At 52.4% G+C, this 18742-nt stretch overlaps 1 protein-coding gene across 1 annotated transcript; it reads left to right on the forward strand.

Annotated features, from left to right (window-relative positions):
• Positions 1-10678: 10678 nt before the first annotated feature.
• NR1D1 (nuclear receptor subfamily 1 group D member 1) lies at positions 10679-18376 on the forward strand. The gene is made up of 8 exons (XM_025041731.1): positions 10679-11367; positions 14049-14390; positions 14669-14757; positions 14860-15004; positions 15352-15995; positions 16306-16491; positions 17025-17235; positions 17883-18376. The coding sequence occupies exons 1-8, from the start codon at positions 11337-11339 to the stop codon at positions 18080-18082; spliced, it is 1848 nt and encodes a 615-aa protein (XP_024897499.1). The 5' UTR covers positions 10679-11336; the 3' UTR covers positions 18083-18376.
• Positions 18377-18742: the final 366 nt, after the last annotated feature.

An 18742-nucleotide genomic window follows, 5' to 3' on the forward strand; every position in this document is an offset into this window, starting at 1 on the left:
GTCATGTAGATAGCCCAAGAGCTACAAATTTGGGGGCCCAACGAGGGAGACCCCACTGTAGCCAAGAATCACGTTACGCTGAGGCATGTTAAGGAGCAATGTGTGGAAGAGCATGGAAGGAGTCCTAGGACAAATAGGGAAATAGTGTCCTATTTACCAGGGAAACAACCCCAAAGAGATCACGCTAGACCGTTGACTAGGGAAGACACTTGCTCTCCCATAACTCAGCATCTGTCAGCGCTCCCATTACCAGGTGCTATTTCCAGAGTCCTGGGCCTAGGGGAGGAAAAGGGAGGGGCCCCGGTGGAGAAACCGAGGGAGACCCAATGGGCTCCTCCTCCAGCCCAGCTGCAGTTTCAAATTTCCACCACTTGGGGGCTCCCGAGCTCAACCACAGCCCCAGAATAAGGGAGGGAGACCGCGAGACAATCTCTAGAGGACAGCGTGGGACGTCAGTAATGACCCTGAGCAGAGAGGTGACCCAGGGGTCATCTGGTCTGAAGCTGCAGACCCTTCTCGTGGCCGTTTGGAAAACATCCAGCCTCCACCCCTCTCTCTAAAAAGGACCCTTGGCATTGAGAACCAGCTCCCCACTTCTTACCCTCACCCACTTCTCTGTGGTCATTTCCTCCCCTGCGCCGTTTCCTTCCCCTCCCCCATCCCTCATGGTGGGAACACCAGCACCATCCCCCCAAGCCTATCAGAGTCCTGAGGAATGCTCTACCCCTGGCTGAGTGCCAGCCTGTGGACTTCCTGGGCTTTAGGGTGGGGCTTGGCTGAGGGGAAGCCCTTTGGACTGGAGAGCCACCCAGTGCTGCACAGCTTGTCACTAGCGCGCGCTCGCTCTCCATCTCACTCTTTATCTCTCTGCTAAGCAAAAGGTTCATCTATCGTTCTCCGTCACCACCACCTAATTTCCTACCCCTACAATAGAATTTCCTTGCCAGGGCAAAACATCCACAATCGAAAGGCCGTGGGTATCCTAAACACTGGTCTAAATTGAGAGAAAAAGCACCAATTTCAAAGCCTGTCTTCCCTGTTCCTGAAGGCCTGGAAGGAGGTTCAGCTGCCAGGGTCCTGAAGTCCTTCTTGGAACCCTCAGGTCTAAGGAAGTACATGAGTCACTATATAGTAAAGCCTGGGAGTGCATTTCTGCCTATCTGACTACCACTAATTAGCCTCCATGTCTCTGAAATAAATCAGCTGAAATATGAATTCACTGGTCCACCTCAAGGTCAAAGAAATCTTTTCAGCCAGCTGCAGGGAACTGGGGTAGGTTTAACAAGAATGGGGAGCAGCAGAAACCACTCCCAACTCTAACGAATAGAGACTAAGCCTGTCAGAGACTTCTGGCTCCTATCCAAGTGGTCTTGCTCAGAAATGTTTTTGAATTTGGAGGTTGGAAAGTCTTCTGATATCATCTACAAATGACCAAGAACTCAGTCCTGTGGCGCCCCCTGCCTCATTGTCCCTCAGTGCACTTTTTGCAGCTTGTCTCGCTGATGTCATCATTTGTAGACCTGTGCCAGATTCCCAAGTTCCTATCTTGAAACCTCAGCCCCCAAATCCAGGGCCTAGGGGAGAACCAATGTAGGTCACTGCAGCTGAGCCTGCAGGGCTGTCTGCTCCTTGAGCCCAGAGCCCTTAAGGCACAGAGAGGAAACCTTGCAGAGAAGAGAGAGTAAGTGCTTTATGAGAATCAGAGGAAAGCATTTTCCTCAAAAAAATTAAACAAGGAGAGCCCAGGAATCAACTGGTCACACTTGAAGCAGTAATGGGAGCTATGCTTCTGAGAAGCTGCATGTGATGGGAGAGGGAAGGCCAGAGGAGAGAGACTAAGCAAGACTTCCATCCCCAGCTTTCTTCAGAGCCCTCCATCCCTCCCCCAACCCATGCCCACCCTTGCTCTGTTTGCCTGTGTAAGGGAACCCTTCAGATCCCTAGTTCTCTAGTTACTTAGCTCTCCTGGCTCAGGTTTCATTCTCAGGAACCTTTGTGATTTGCCTTAGGGACCCCCTGCTTCCTCTGGTCAGAGTTTCTGGGTCTCAGGAAGCTGGAATAGGCCAGAATTGTCTCCACCCTCCCCCATTGAAAGACTTTTCCTGCTTATCTGTTAAACTCATTTTGTGGGGTACTTCTAACCCTCTGGGACCTCATTCCTTTTCTTGGCTCTCCCTACTCCTGCTTTTGAGATCCCAGGGAGAGAGAGAGAGAGAGAGAGAGAGAGAGTGTTGCTCATATTCTCTTAGTTATGTACAGGCAGTCAAGGACCTATGGCTGCAACTAGCTTGGAGGTCCCCATGGCCAGCAAAAATAGACAAGGGACCAATTTCTACCTCCAGCCTCAAAAACACTTTAACCCCAAACAATTGCTCTAATAGAAGCCTCGGGACAGGAAGAAAAGTAGGTAAGATGGAGAAAGGATAAACAATCACAATTCTAGTCTTCTTTTCCCTTATTCTTCCCCCCAGTACCTCCGGTCCCCTTTCAGATCTCAGCTACTCATCCTTCCACTACTCATTTGCCTTCATTTCCAGTATCCTTGCACATGGTAGGCACTTATAAATGCTTTTTACATTGAGTCAAACTGTATCTGGTTATGCTCTCTGGCTGAACTTTGAGAGGAAGAAGCGCAAAGGGGGAAGGTGGACATTCCCCAGATCCTGAGCAAGGTTCTCCTACAGGACTGATTGCTAGGCAACAAATGGTTCTTAGACTTCAACTGGCATTGGAATCACCTGAAAGGCTCAGCAAAACTCGGATTGCTGGGCTCTACCACTGAATTTCTGATTCAATGGTGCCTGAGAATTTGCATTTCTAATATGTTCCCAGGTGATGCTGACCTTGCTACTAATCCTGGGACTACTGGTGGATCCTGAGAACCACTGTCTTAGGGAAGCACAGCCTCTCGCCTCAGTGCTCACCATGGGGGCCTGTTTGATTCCAATTTTGTATAGTTTAGGAGGAAGAAACAGGTGGAAATTGAAAACATGTGACTCTTGCTGAGCCCTCTACTCCAAAGGGTACAGGGATCTAAGAAAGGCAGGGCAAGGATGAGCAGGCATTGGTCTAAGACTGATTATCCATTCTATCTCTTTTTAAATAGTCCATTGACTCCATCCTTATTGAAAGTCACTTCCCAAAAACATGTTTTGCAGCAGCAAGGGAGCACTAGGAATTTCCTGTGGCGAGGCAGCGCCAGTGTGGGGAGGGGAGAGGCAGTACTGAGCCAGCGCCTTCCCTTGGCTCGGGCAGGGCCACGTGCCCCACCCCCTCGCTTGCACATGTCTCTGCCGCCACCGCCAGCAGCAGCCGGGCTGTTTATGAGCGAGTTGTTGTGGTAGAAATGGAGCAGGCTGCACATGCCCAGCCCATGTGACCCCGGCAGCCCGCGTGAGCCTCCAGCCGGCACAAACACACTCAGCCCTGTCCTCCTCTGGTCAGAGAAACAGGAGGAAAAATGGGGAAGGAGTGAAGGGCATTGGGTGCCCTTCTCCTTGTTTCCTGGCTCTTTATCCTGCTACTATCTCCTTTTTGTCTCTCCTGAGGCACCAGGGGAACAAACACCCAGGAAAGAAACATGGTTTCCCCAGAAATTTTCTCCCAGGCAGTCCCTTGGCAGTTTTACAACCCAGAGCCCTAGGCCCCAAATAAACAAAGGGTCTCCCCCAGCCAAGAGCACAGAATGGTCCATGCAGACCCTTGCTCAAGCTGATGGGTTAATGTTATCCTGGAGCCAAGATTTGGTTTCCCTCAACCCAGGCTTCTCAAATCAGGCTGCCTGGTCCCCTCTTTCTAGGAAGGAAGAAACCACACAGAGATGCAGCAAGTGCCCATTCCAGGATTAGCACAAGAGTTCAGGGATTTGTGGGGTCAAGGACAAGAAGCAAGGGTTCTTTCTGTAGCAGTGGTCTGTAGGGTTAGTGGACAGGAAGGGGAAAGTTCTGCCAGCTAGGGATAGGGAGGGGCTGAGGATGGGGGGCAGGGAGGAGATCTGGAAGAACTTTACACTAACCCCAGGCCAGCTGGAGCACAAACAAGGGTACAAAAGACAAGCTCAGCCTTCATTCCTCATGGAAGTGTCCCCTCCCACCAGCCTGGCCCTCCAAGTCCCATAGAGTCCTTCTCTCAGCATTCTAACCCCAGACCCCCATGTCCAGCCCTCTGCTCAGGCCCCTGCCCATGACCCTGTTTCTGAGCAATCTTGTCTCTTGCTGGGATGTAAGACTGCTGGAGTCAGGCGGACAGTAGGTTAGCAGGAACAAGCAAATGAAATGAGCGAGCACGACCCACATTTCCTCATCGCACCAAAACTTCGCAGATCCTGCATTGCAGAGCTAGCGCTTTTTTTTTTTTTAATCTCCGCTGGTCCCCTACACATGTCTGCATTTTTGCAACCAGCACAGATTTTTTTTTCAGAGTGCAAACTGTGCATTCTAATGAGCCAATGCTCCTTCCTGTGGCATTGAAAATCTCTTTGGCAAATTGCTTCTCCCCCCACCCCCAATTTAGAAGGGGAGGGATCCCAAAATTGTCTTTCTCTCATTCCCCTGCCCCCTCTCCCAAGATACTGCAGTCTTTCCAGCCCAACTAACAGCTGCAGACAAGGGGAGAGGGATGAGAGGAGGGAAAATGAGCCTTGTTCCTTCTTTCCACACAGGCTGAGCTGGCAGGGCTGGGGTTGCTTTTTTCCTGGGCACCCCCCCTTCCCTCCTCATCCCAGCCAGTGTTTATGTAAGCCTCCCAGAAGCTACCCAGGGGCCTTTACGCTTGTCCCGGCCGAGGCTCCTCTGAAGTCCATCCTGCTCACGAGGACTGTCATGAGCCTCTGGCTTCCCCAGGCAACTGCATGGAGATCTATAGAGGCCCAGGGACTGGGGAGAGATGCTGGATAAGGAGAGGGTTTGAGCTAGAGCTTGGGGTATGAGGTGAAGACAAGAGGCAGGCACACAGGTAACCACTACCCCCATACATACACACATTCCCCTGTATCTCAGTCCTACAGAAGCTCAAGGACAGCCAATAGGCAAAAGCAGAGACCTGGAAGATGACACTACCAGTGGGTTCCAGCAGCAGCAGCATAGCAAAAGTTGGACAGGATGGCCTTGGCATAGCATGTGCTGGATGCCACCACCCCCTAACCCAGGAGGAGGAACCCTATGCCAAAAAAGAGGGTGATTTGGGGCTTAATCTTCCTCTGCCAAGGACAGTCCATGCTACCTCCTAGATCCTGTAATGCGGGTGGGATCCTGGGCTCTGAGAGGGGAACCCTTCTTCAGGTTCCTCAAAGTATTTGCTGAAGAAGCATTGGCCCAAGATGGTGGGTGGCTTTGGAAGGGCTGTTTTAGGATACACATCGCCTAAGCAATTGAATGGGGAAGTGGGATGTTGTTCCTTAGGGCTTTTAACACAACTTCTGTCTGTCCTTGGTGGCCTTCCATACTCTCGTTGGGTCAATCTGTCCTTAATACATCCCCTGGAAAGAGGCACAATGGCTCTTTAAAGGGCCTGGACCTACCTGCCCCTCTCCTCTTGTCACCAGCTGCAGTCTGGGAGTCAGGGAGAGAAGAGAGTTCAGATGCCTGCTTTGGTTTCTCACCTCTGTAGCAGTCTATGTGGAAGTCTGTTTGTTGCACCCTATTGTGGCCCTCTTCTACCTTTACAACCAGACAAGGGGAATGTAGGAGGGAGAGAAAAAGGAATTTAGGGAAGAGGAAATGTGGTTGGAATTAAAAGAGAGACTTTGAGAAGCTGAGGTATGGCGTGGGCAGGAGCAAGGGGTGCTTCAGGCTCCTCTTCTTGGAGACACACCTCACTTCTCAGCACCATCATTGCTTAGGAAACATCGGGATGAGTCTGCTGCTCAGGCATTCCACTGGGAGTAATCATGCTCTCCAGGAAGGTCAGTCTTGCTGGTAGAAAAAGTTTTATCCTCAGGCCTAGGGTTGAATTCCCAACATTTGACATTTTCATTGTGCCATTGGTAGTGATAATTTCAAGAGATAGCTGGGGAAGCTTTAGCCCCTCCAATAATCTCCATCAGTTCTGCCACCCTTTGATGCGACATCTTCTTAATCCTAAGGAAAGTGCCATGCAAATATAGCTTCAAGAAAATTGCCTAGTCTCTGAAGCATCCTGGGCAAGTTAATAAAAGCCTTTAAGTCTTGGATTCCCCATCTCTAAATTGAGAATGAAACCTACAGCATAGGGTTGTTGTGGATAGTAATTGAGGTAATGTGTATAACTCACTCAGCACAGGGCCTGACATACTGTTGGTATTTAGTATGTATTTGCTATTTGCTTTCCTTGGAAAAAGGAATAGTGAAGTAGAGATAGAATCTATGGAACCCAAAACACTTCTGTGGAACCCAGACCTGAATCATGCTTCATCTCCTCTCTCTCCATCTCCCCCTAATAACAAATTAGCTCAGACTTTAACTCTTCCTAAGACATCAAGGCTCTGGGAAGGTTAGGTAAAGCTTGCTGGCCTTTTAGAGAATAGGAAAAGGAGCTAAGAGGGTAGGGAATGAGTCTCATCCAGGCACATGGCTCGTTCCCTGATTCTGGGGCGTCCCCAGAGTTTTGTCCGAGGTTGTCCCAGGTTTGCATCACCTGGGCAGGCAGGTTTTTCTCCTGGGCAATGGTATGCTTGGTGAGAAAGGAGGGGGAAGGGAAGGCACTTACTGAAGTTTGACCTGGTTTCCAGCAAGGACCCACCCTCAGTCAGTCAGTCAGTCAATGTTGGCCCAAGATTTAGGCCACCCAGGATTTGTACAGGGCGTTGCCCTGTTATCCAGAACAATCTACTGACAAGGAGAATATATTTTGGATCAAATGCACACATCCACACGCACTCACACCATTCACACTTACATACCCATATATGTGGTCTCTCACGATCACAAACACACACTCTGGCTATAGCTTAGAGCTCTCAATCTCTTGCCTTTCTCTACTATATCTCTGCTGTACTCCCCAGCCCACAGAAACACAGGAGAATTAAAATATATTTGGAAACACACACACACGCATGCACAGGATCCAACCCTGCCCTTAAATGGTGAGGTCAGTCCCAGAATCCCAGACTCTGAGGAATCTAAGTACAAGTGTGTAGAACATGGAGCCAGGGCTGTGTCTTGCTGAGCTGGGTCTTAGATGTATATCTGTTCAATACGGTTTCAATCTGAGTACTATTTATTAAGGGTCCAGTTCCTTGTTGGGCTGAATTTGGCTATGGGAGGAATGGGGTGTGTGTGTGTGTGTGTGTGTGTGTGTGTGTGTGTGTGTGTGTAAACAAATGTCCAGCTGGCAAGAGAGGTGGGAGACTGGGTAAGATGCAACCTTAAGGTTAAGGTTGAGGTCAAAGAGAGGACAAAGCTAGACTCCGCAAGACAGAACAACTCAGCCTTTTCTCCCTCCCTTTGGTGGCTCTGGGTCCCATAGTCTCTGTCCTTCTCCCAGCAGAGAGTGGGCAGAGAGTGGAGCCGGGTAGAAAGACTAGAAGCTTCTAAAGCCAAGAGAGAGTCGTGCCTCTTCATTATCCTTTATCCTTCTCTCCAGTTGCAGAAGATCCCAAAGTTACTTCTAGTTTTGTCCGAGGTTGGCCCAGGTTTGCATCACCTGGGCAGGCAGGTTTTTCTCCTGGGCAATGGTATGCTTGGTGAGAAAGGAGGGGGAAGGGAAGGCACTTACTGAAGTTTGACCTGGTTTCCAGCAAGGACCCACCCTCAGTCAGTCAGTCAGTCAATGTTGGCCCAAGATTTAGGCCACCCAGGATTTGTACAGGGCGTTGCCCTGTTATCCAGAACAATCTACTGACAAGGAGAATATATTTTGGATCAAATGCACACATCCACACGCACTCACACCATTCACACTTACATACCCATATATGTGGTCTCTCACGATCACAAACACACACTCTGGCTATAGCTTAGAGCTCTCAATCTCTTGCCTTTCTCTACTATATCTCTGCTGTACTCCCCAGCCCACAGAAACACAGGAGAATTAAAATATATTTGGAAACACACACACACGCATGCACAGGATCCAACCCTGCCCTTAAATGGTGAGGTCAGTCCCAGAATCCCAGACTCTGAGGAATCTAAGTACAAGTGTGTAGAACATGGAGCCAGGGCTGTGTCTTGCTGAGCTGGGTCTTAGATGTATATCTGTTCAATACGGTTTCAATCTGAGTACTATTTATTAAGGGTCCAGTTCCTTGTTGGGCTGAATTTGGCTATGGGAGGAATGGTGTGTGTGTGTGTGTGTGTGTGTGTGTGTAAACAAATGTCCAGCTGGCAAGAGAGGTGGGAGACTGGGTAAGATGCAACCTTAAGGTTAAGGTTGAGGTCAAAGAGAGGACAAAGCTAGACTCCGCAAGACAGAACAACTCAGCCTTTTCTCCCTCCCTTTGGTGGCTCTGGGTCCCATAGTCTCTGTCCTTCTCCCAGCAGAGAGTGGGCAGAGAGTGGAGCCGGGTAGAAAGACTAGAAGCTTCTAAAGCCAAGAGAGAGTCGTGCCTCTTCATTATCCTTTATCCTTCTCTCCAGTTGCAGAAGATCCCAAAGTTACTTCTTCATCATGGAGAAAAGGTGGGCCCTCTAAGGAGTGCAGAGGAAGGAGTAAGCAGAAGTAACTCCCCTTCTTTGCCTCCTCTCTCCCACCCTCCACCTTCATATCTCACACAGACTAAAACAACCCAGCTTCTTGCCAAGAGTTAGGCTGACTGAATTTCAGCTCTAGCTGCCTCTGCTTCCTCCTCCCTCTCACTTGCTGCAACTCAGAAAAGGAGTCTTGACCCTTGGACCTCCTCCTATAGGAATAAACACCAGCAAGTAGAACAGCGGGTAGGCAGGATCACCAGGGCAGTGAATAGAGCTGTGGGCCTTGGGGAGGATCCAGGGCAACAAAAGGGAGTGTGCCAGTGGTGGTGGTGGGGCCGGTGGAGAGCTAGAGGTCATGCCAAGGGCCCTGATTTTGAGTCCAGCCTTGGCAGGTCCCTGGCTCTGGCCCTGGCTCTGATGGAGAGTCAGGAAGGACGCAGAGAGCATAAGTGCCAGACATGGCAGCTCGCCTCCCAATTTTCCCTCCAGAGCCCAGGGGCAGGATGGAGAGGAGATGGAGGCTGAGTTCTGAACCAAGTTTTCCTGAAAAGCCTCTTTCCTTGTTTGTCCTAGCCCCTCCCAGTCCCTCCCACGCTCTGCTGCAGCTTCCCAGCTCTAGACCACAGGGCCAGGGCAGGACAAGGAAGAGCCCAATGCCCTCTCTCTCCCATTTTTCTTGAGGGTAAGGGAACAAAGCTAAAGCCCCAATCATTCTAGGCAACATATTCTTGGGAGCTTGTCTTCTACTGGGAATCAAAGTCTACTGGGATCAGTGATCAGGCCAGCTGCCCAACTACCACCCCTTCAGTCAACCTCAATGTCTTCTCAGCTTACTCACTTCCTACTACCCAGCTTACTCCTTCTTTGGTACCACCGTCCTCCTTTCCTTTACCTCTTTGGCAGCTGTCATGTTTTCAGGCATTCAGATGCTGCCCCAGGAGCTGCCTGTGAATAAGTAGAGAAGCGGGTAGGGGGAAAACCTCTCTAGAAGCACTGGGACTGAGAAGGAATTAGCAGGAAGCAGCAGGTGGCCCATGATCATTTGGCTGCTTGAAAAAAGAGACTCTTACCTCTCCCAAGTCCTCAAACAGGATAAACCTCTACTTGAGACCTATTTTTACCAATGGGGCAATTGTTGCTAACCCCTGTGGAGTTTCACTTGCACACCTGCCCATCTCCTGATGTTTAAGGTGGGCAGATGAAACTAGCAATGCATGTCTGACCTTGGGCCAGTCACTTCTAAGCCTCATTTTCCTCATCAGTAAAGGAGGGAGGGTTAAGACTCTGGGTGTTCCCTTCTAAATTACCTTCTGTGGAATCTACAGGCTACTCTCAAGCACTGGGAGTTGTGGGAGTAGGGGTGTCACTGTGCTCCCAGACTACTGCCTCACCTCTGGCCCCATTACTTTAGGACCTCAAAGCACTTTCACCATAAAGTTCCCCTCCCTTATCCTTTTTATTTCCCAAACAAAGGGAAATGACTCACCCCAAAGTCACCTCGAATGGGTGGAGTGGTGTCACAAAAGCAAACAGGGAGTCCCTAGGGGCATCCTCACCCCCATGACAACTCCTTTCCCTAGGGGTGCTCTCCCTAAGGAGAATAGAAGGGGGAAGGGGTCACATTTCCATTCTGTCTCAGGACTTGGCCCTGCAGCAAAAGTTCAGCTTAAGCTACTGACTCCGGAGAGATCTCCCTCCTCTCCTTGTCTTCTCTCCCCTTGTTACCAGTAACCTCAAGAGGAGGTCAGTTCTGCAATCACGTGAAGCTCTCACGTTTGCAAGGTTTGCAGAAAAGGCCTATTAGCTTTGATCTCTCAGAGAGCAGTCAAGCTTGCCAGTCCCTCCCCAGGAATTCACATGCCTCTGCCATACAGGCTTTCCAAACACGCCACCCTGACTCTTCAGCGCACCCCACCCACCCTGCTCTCAGCTCCTCCCCGGTCCCAGCAAGAGCCTTTTACAAGGCAGAAAGGGAGAAATACACGCAGTCCGCACTTTGCCAGTGAACTACAAATCCCGGCAGCCTTGGCGTTACGCAGGCGCACAGAGCTCAACGTGCCTGCTGCTGGAAAAGTGTGTCACTGGGGCACGAGGCGCTCCCTGGGATCACATGGTACCTGCTCCAGTGCCGCGTGCGGCCCGGGAACCCTGGGTTGCTGGCGCCTGCGCAGAGCCCTCTGTCCCAGGGAAAAAGGCTGGGGCAAAAGGCGGCGGAGATTGGCAGAGTGAAATATTGCTGCCGAGGGAACGTAGCAGGGCACACGTCTCGCTTCTTTGCGTCTGGGTGCCCCGTTTTTCCTCATCACCTACTTACTTCCTGACTGCAACCTCTCTCCCTCTGGGACTTTTACACCAGGAGCTCCAGATTCGTTACCCTGCAGCGCGGCGGAGCCGTCGGGCAGTGACACCCGGTGCACTGCAGAGACCCGACCCTCCGTGCTACCTTCTAGCCAGAACTGCCGCAGGCTGATTTCCCCCTGGTTCCCCTCCCCCACACACTCTCTGCTCTTCCCATGCAAAGCAGACCTCCGTTGCCTCAGCGTCCTCCCCTTCTGCAGGGCTGCAGTCCGGCCACCACAAGACCTTGCTGCAGTGTGCCTCTGATCCTGATTGTGAGCCTCGGGGTCCACTCTCCGCCCTCAGCCAGTGCCCAGGGGGCGACAGCGGCAATTGCAATCTCCAGTTTGTGTCAAAGCCCAGTTTGAATGACCGCTTTCAGCTGGTGAAGACATGACGACCCTGGACTCCAACAATAACACAGGTACTGAGATTTCTTTACTACCATCATCTTTTCTCTATCACTGTCTTAGAACAAGAGGAACTTTATAAGGGACTGGGGATTCCCTTGGCCCGCGGATTTGCTAATGTGATGGGGGCCATAGGCTGGGATTTCTAGAGCGGGTTGTTCGGCCTGAGAATGCTCCTGGAGGCACCCTACCACCACCCCTCAGAATCCCAAAGCTCCTTTTAGCCTGAAGGACTGGTATTCCGGGCAGGAGGAAATGGAGAGAGGGTACGTGTGGGGAGATGAACAATTCAGAGGGACTGGGAGCTTTAGAGCAGTCCCCCCAAACGCCCCCATCTGTCCATCCACCCCCTGCAGCTGTGGCATGCCTGGCCTTCTCGGAAAGAAGGCCCTCTCCTGTCTTCCTCTTCCCCTAGTTTCTGCAGGCTGGAAGGAACCTAAGAAGCGGTGGAGTGATCGGGACTCCAAGGCAGGAGGGGGTGGGAGAATGGGTCGATCTCACTGGGGAATCCTCAGTGACAGTAGGGAGCGGCACTAGAGGAGCTAGGAGAGTGGCTCTTGGCCCCAGGGAGGACACCCACAGCGCCCTGGCGGCCGGGAGGGCTCACATGGCTGCGGAGCCGGGCCCACGTGCTGCGTTTGTTTTCATTCAGCAGAAGCCGTGGCTGCCACCTCATTGGTCGTTGCCACCCGGCCCCGTTACATAATGAGCTCCGCCCTCCGGTCGCCCCGGCAACGCGTGTTCCCTTCTCTCCTCCCCTCAGTGGTCCCAACCCATCTCGCGTTCGGGGCCCAGCCCAGGACCCGGTCGCGGAGGAGGGGTGGGACGGGGGCGGGGCTACTGCTCGGGATTGACGGGAAGCGGAGAGGGCGGGCCCTCGAGTTCCGGGGTTCCTCGTTGGAGAGCCACGTGCAAGAGGCACACGTGGAGCGGGGACGTGAGGCCGGCTGAGGGCTCGGCTCCCGCCCCGCCCCGCCGAAATCTGGGTGAAGCTGGGCTGACTCACCGCCCCCGCCTGCCTCCTTTTCCTGTCCGCCTTCCCCGGGTCCTCCCCCTCCCCCATCGCTGAAGCAGAGTAAGATGCAGCCATCCCTGACCTCGCGTGGCCTCATGTTTACACTCCTAAAAGGGACCTCACATTTAGCCACCCTTCTCACTTTATTCTGTTTGCACCTATTCACTGCACTGCCTTTAGGCTAAACTTCTCTACATTCCAAATTCTTTCTGTTCCCCAAGCACCTCTTTCCTTAGGCCTGCAAACATTATCTTACACCCCGCCCCCACCAAACAAGCTGCAATTTGCCTCCTAAGGACTTCCCCCAAAACAACCACATCCCAGAATCATAGCTAAAAGAATATTAAGTCTCTCACCTTTTTGTTTGTTTCACATAAAGGAAAACTGAGACCCAGAGAGGGGAGTTGATTTTCTCTAGGTCACAAATCAAGTTGGTTGTGACATACCTAGATCTGGAACTAGACTCTTTTGAGCATGCCCCTCGCTTCCATGTTAGAAGTCTCTTAATGAGTCTTCTCTTTAGAAGATGAGAGAACTAGGTCAAGTTCATTTACCACCAAATAGATATCCTATCCCCTTACATTAGCCTTGAAACTGTAGGAGCTGATTTGTTGTGCAACTATTTTATAGGGAGCTGTGTTCACCCTGACCAACCTTGAGCTATTTTAGGGTTGCCCTGCCCAGCTTAGTGTGTGTCAGTGGGTGAGCAAAACATGTGCCTCTGGAGACACGGTAGCATGGCCTGTGTCTGCTCACACGTGTTCTGGGATCCTCCCTTCTCCCACCCCTCCCATGGCAGGCCAAACTAGGTGCTTGGCAAAGGTGTGGCAGGCAGGTCACCTTTTTCTCCTGCTGATACCACGAGAACATGGCCACCTGGTTGGCTGTGTAACCAGAGGGCCAAAGTCCCTGAGTGACCAGAGAGCCAAGGTCATTGTCACCAGGCTGAGAGATCTGGAAGAGGAAATTCTAAAGCCCTGGGCTGGACAATTTGTCCTTCACATCCACCTCTTGCAACTCGCACTGCTAAGTCTTTCCTGGACTCAAGAAGACTCCACTCTGATTCTCATTATTGGAGGCCAGGGGAACCGGACTGGGCAGGTTCAGTACCTTTGGTACCTTTGGAGAATACATCTTCCAGTTTTGGGGGAATGTGACTATCTTACTCTTGTAAAATTTCCGCTCTCTTCACTCTTGGCTGGCTGCCCCTCCATGGTCTCATCCCTGGAATGGTCTTGGTGTTAAAATCAGCAGCTGTTTATTTTGGAAGCCTGGGCCTTATGAATGGGTCTCAGCTGCTTATCCCATCCTCACGTCTGTTGCTGACGACTAAGTTATTAGCTGTAGTCAGTATTCCTAAGGAAGGCATCCAGGGCAGGGGGCACATATGTGAGATGCCTAGAGGTGTCATGCCTTTAGGGAAGTACCTGACATCCAAGGCAGAAGCCGAATGTACCCTGCAAACGGTCATGGGTTTGGTTGGCTATGCTATATTTAGCACGTGTTGGGGAGTTGCTTATTGTGGCACTTCTGGGGACTCCAAGATTAGGGGTTCCACATGATTAACTTCTGAGTGTCCTGCAGCATTTGGGAAAGGTAAATGGAGAATGAGTAGGCTGCTGCCCTAGAACTGCAGGTATATGGCGGCTGATACCCCCTTCCCTTGTGTTCTCCTGCCAGGTGGCGTCATCACCTACATTGGCTCCAGTGGCTCTTCCCCGAATCGCACCAGCCCTGAGTCCCTCTACAGTGACAGCTCGAATGGCAGTTTCCAGTCCCTGACCCAAGGCTGCCCCACCTACTTCCCACCATCACCCACTGGCTCCCTCACCCAGGACCCAGCTCGTTCCTTTGGGAGCATTCCACCAAGCTTGAGTGATGATGGCTCTCCTTCTTCTTCTTCGTCGTCCTCCTCCTCTTCCTCCTCCTCCTTCTATAATGGGAGCCCCTCAGGGGGTCTACAAATGGCCCTGGAAGACTGCAGCCGAGTGTCCCCCAGCAAGAGCACCAACAACATCACCAGTGAGTACATTTCTAGCTGATCTCGGGGAAAGGAAGGCAGCCAGGTCTCGGTTGGGTTTGGGGTTGGGGTTGGAATGACAGGATTAATCCCAGGGCCTACTCTGGCCTCAGAGATTTCTCCTAGAGTTGCACTAGCCCCTGTCTAGCCCAATCTTGTCATTTAAGTGTCCTCTAGATACTGGAGCTCCTCCACAGCATTTCTCCCAGAATCTCCTGCCTGGAAAATCTGGCCCCTCAGGAAGCCCTCCTACTCACCTGCTGCCCCTCTCTTCCCACAGAGCTCAATGGCATGGTGCTACTGTGTAAAGTGTGTGGGGACGTTGCCTCAGGCTTCCACTATGGCGTGCATGCCTGTGAGGGCTGCAAGGTGAGGCAGGTTGGGGGTAAGGGCAGGGGCAGGTGATGCCCTCGCCCAGGACACATAGGTCTGGTCTAGACAGAGTGCTTACTAGCTGCCCCTGCCCTCCAGGGCTTTTTCCGTCGGAGTATCCAGCAGAACATCCAGTACAAAAGGTGTCTGAAAAATGAGAACTGCTCCATCGTCCGAATCAATCGCAATCGCTGCCAGCAGTGTCGCTTCAAGAAGTGTCTCTCCGTGGGCATGTCCCGAGATGGTGAGACAGGACTGTTGCCCCACAAGCATTCCCATGCCCTCCCACTTCCTTCCACCCAGTTTCTAAATTAATCCCTCTCTCAAAAAAATCCTAAACCGAAACATCATCATACCGTGAGCCTCATTTTCATAGGGGATGCCCATGAAACACACTTCTTTCCCATCAGTCCCTCTGGTCACCTACCACAGTCCCTACTTGGAAAACCCCTTTGGTGGGTGTGGCTTTGCTGGTTATAGTTTTGATGTGGAACTCCAAGCCTTCAGGGTCTTGCCCTTTCAGGAGGAAGGAAGGAAGAGAAGCATGTGTGTGTATGAGAACTTCCTGACACTGCTCTCATCCTGTCACAGCTGTGCGTTTTGGGCGCATCCCCAAACGAGAGAAGCAGCGGATGCTTGCTGAGATGCAGAGCGCTATGAACCTGGCCAACAACCAATTGAGCAGCCAGTGCCCACTGGAGACCTCGCCCGCCCAGCACCAGACCCCAGGCCCCGTGGGCCCCTCACCACCCCCAGCTCCGGCCCCCTCACCCCTGGTGGGCTTCTCCCAGTTCCCACAACAGCTGACGCCTCCCAGATCCCCAAGTCCTGAGCCCACAGTGGAAGATGTGATATCCCAGGTGGCCCGGGCCCACCGAGAGATCTTCACCTATGCCCATGACAAGCTGGGCACCTCACCTGGCAACTTTAATGCCAACCATGCATCGGGCAGCCCTCCGACCACCACCCCACATCGCTGGGAAAGTCAGAGCTGCCTGCCTATCCCCAATGACAACAACATCATGGCTGCCCATCGTCATAATGAGGCCCTGAACGGTTTACGCCAGACTCCCTCCTCCTACCCTCCCACTTGGCCCCCTGGCCCTGGCCACCACAGCTGCCACCAGCCCAACAGCAATGGGCACCGTCTATGCCCCACCCACGTATATCCAGCCCCAGAAGGCGAAGCACCTGCCAATAGTCCTCGGCAGGGCAACTCCAAGAACGTTCTACTGGTGAGGGCACTGGGGGTGAGGTGGGCAGCGGGCCTGGAAGACTGGATTTAGCTTAGGGCAGCTGGGTGTGCCTGGAGGCTAACGCAGGGATATCCTCTCCCCGGGGTTAGGATGCTCAGCCCTGCAGCAAGGGCTCTGCCTGGGAATCCCTGATCTCAACCTGGCACTTGATTGCTCTTTCGCCTGAAATACCCATTCTTCAGGTCTATAGCCCCTCACTCTGGCAGAGTGTAGGGCCTAGACCTGCTGGGGGAGCCCATCTGAACTAGCCTCGTTGATACTCCCTTCCCCAAATCTCTTTCTCCTCCAGGCATGTCCAATGAACATGTACCCGCACGGACGCAGTGGGCGAACTGTCCAAGAGATCTGGGAAGATTTCTCCATGAGCTTCACACCCGCTGTGCGGGAGGTGGTAGAGTTTGCCAAGCATATCCCCGGCTTCCGTGATCTTTCTCAGCATGACCAGGTCACCCTGCTTAAGGCTGGCACCTTTGAGGTGAGTGACCTTTTATGCTCCCTGCTCTTGACCTCGGGAAGCATCCAGCAGAAAGGCTTGGTGTCTGGGGCAGGCAGGGGCTCTGAAAGTCTTTGGAAACCCAGTAACTTTGTCTTTATAGACTCTGACTGATGAGGAGGGGGCAGAATGCCTCCCATTCCTGCCTCAGGATGGCTGGGACTTCTGTCCTCTCAGCTGGAGTATAATCACATTCCATTGCCTTAAAATAACACCTTAGGGCACATTGCTACCCCTATTCTAGGCCTGAGCAAATTAGTTTTGGTGAAGTGTCTTGCCCAAGGTCACAGATAGTGATAAAGCTGAGACTCAGATTCAGGCCTGTTGGATTCCAAAGCCAGTGGGATGTTCCCCATCTTTCTACCTGTCCCGCCCGCCACCATTACCCATTCTGAAACTACCCCCACTCTTGACTGAGAAATCTAAGGTAGCACCAGTAAACCCTTCAGAAACCTTTAGGGGTGATTTGGCAAGTGCTCCTGCCACCCCACCCAGGATGACTGGCCTCCCTTTAGGTGCTGATGGTGCGCTTTGCATCGCTGTTCAACGTGAAGGACCAGACAGTGATGTTCCTGAGCCGCACCACCTACAGCCTGCAGGAGCTCGGTGCCATGGGCATGGGAGACCTGCTCAATGCCATGTTCGACTTCAGTGAGAAGCTCAACTCCCTGGCGCTTACCGAGGAGGAGCTGGGCCTCTTCACCGCGGTGGTGCTCGTCTCTGCAGGTAGGTCAAGCTCTCGCCTGAGCCTGACCCTGGGGAGGAGGCGGACGCAGTTCAATTCAACACACCTTTTATGGAGTACCTACTCTATGCCAGGCCCTGTGCCGGGCACTGGGGATACAGACATGATTCAGACACAGTCTAGCTTGGGAGACAGACTCATGCCCAACTAATTATAAAACAGTGAGATAAGTGTCACAGTAGAAGCATGAACCAAGGGCTTTGGAAGCACAACTATTTCTGCCTGGGGAGCTGGGGAAGGAGGTGACACTTGAGTGGGGCCTCAAAGGACAAGTAAGATATTGCCAGGTGGGGGGTGGGGTAGGGGGTAAGGGCATCCAGGCAGAGGGAACTACAGAGCAAAAAGCAAGGGAGCCTGGGTATGTTTGGCCTGTTCGGGGAAGGAGAGTGGCCTTGTGGGGATGGGAGGTGACCAGCCTTGCTGAGCCCATGCTCCCAGCTCTCGGGCACCTCCTGCTCCGGGGCAGAGGCCTGGGAGGAGGAGTTGTGCTCTCCTCCTCCTTCCACCTTGGCTCTATGAGGGGCTTCGGGGAGAGGCTGCATGGCCCGCCGCGTCCTCCTCGCAGACCTCGGGTTCCTCGTCAGAGGAGCTCAGGGAGCCTGCCTCACTGCTGTCGTCTTCCCCACAGACCGCTCGGGCATGGAGAATTCCGCTTCGGTGGAGCAGCTCCAGGAGACGCTGCTGCGGGCTCTTCGGGCTCTGGTGCTGAAGAACCGGCCCTCGGAGACTTCCCGCTTCACCAAGCTGCTGCTCAAGCTGCCGGACCTGCGGACCCTGAACAACATGCATTCCGAGAAGCTGCTGTCCTTCCGGGTGGACGCCCAGTGACCCGCCCGGCCGGCCTTCTGCCGCTGCCCCCTTGTACAGAATCGAACTCTGCACTTCTCTCTCCTTTACGAGACGAAAAGGAAAAGCAAACCAGAATCTTATTTATATTGTTATAAAATATTCCAAGATGAGCCTCTGGCCCCCCCGAGCCTTCTTGTAAATACCTGCCTCCCTCCCCCATCACTGAACCTCCCAGCCTCCCCTATTTAAACCACTCTCCCCCCTCTTTTTCTCTAGCCCCCGATTTGTTCTATTCCTGTCTCAAATTCAATAGTTCACAGCTGAGCTGGCTTCTGTGGTGTGTGCTCGTTGTGGGGGTGGGGTGGAAATATTGCCAAGGCTGGGGGCACACCTCTCCATCTGGTCAGTTTGTGGGGTGGGTACTCTGCCAGAAGATGGGAGGATACAGGGAAACAGCACGCAAGTCTAAGGGGGGGTGCCCAAGGGGGTTATTTTCATCATATATTTATTACATAAATATATAGTAAAATAGACGAGCAACAATTACCATAAAAATATCTTTCTTTAAAATCCTGACCCAAAACACAACGGGGTGAAAAATCGCACATAACAGACATACTGATTGTCAACGTGGGGCAGGAGTAGGAGCCCCCCAAGTCACCCCTACTGGCCCCACCCCTCCCTGGGGAAGGGACCTAC

This window comes from Pteropus alecto, unplaced genomic scaffold (assembly GCF_000325575.1).
Source record: "Pteropus alecto unplaced genomic scaffold, ASM32557v1 scaffold98, whole genome shotgun sequence".
In the NCBI taxonomy this organism is placed as follows: domain Eukaryota; kingdom Metazoa; phylum Chordata; class Mammalia; order Chiroptera; family Pteropodidae; genus Pteropus; species Pteropus alecto.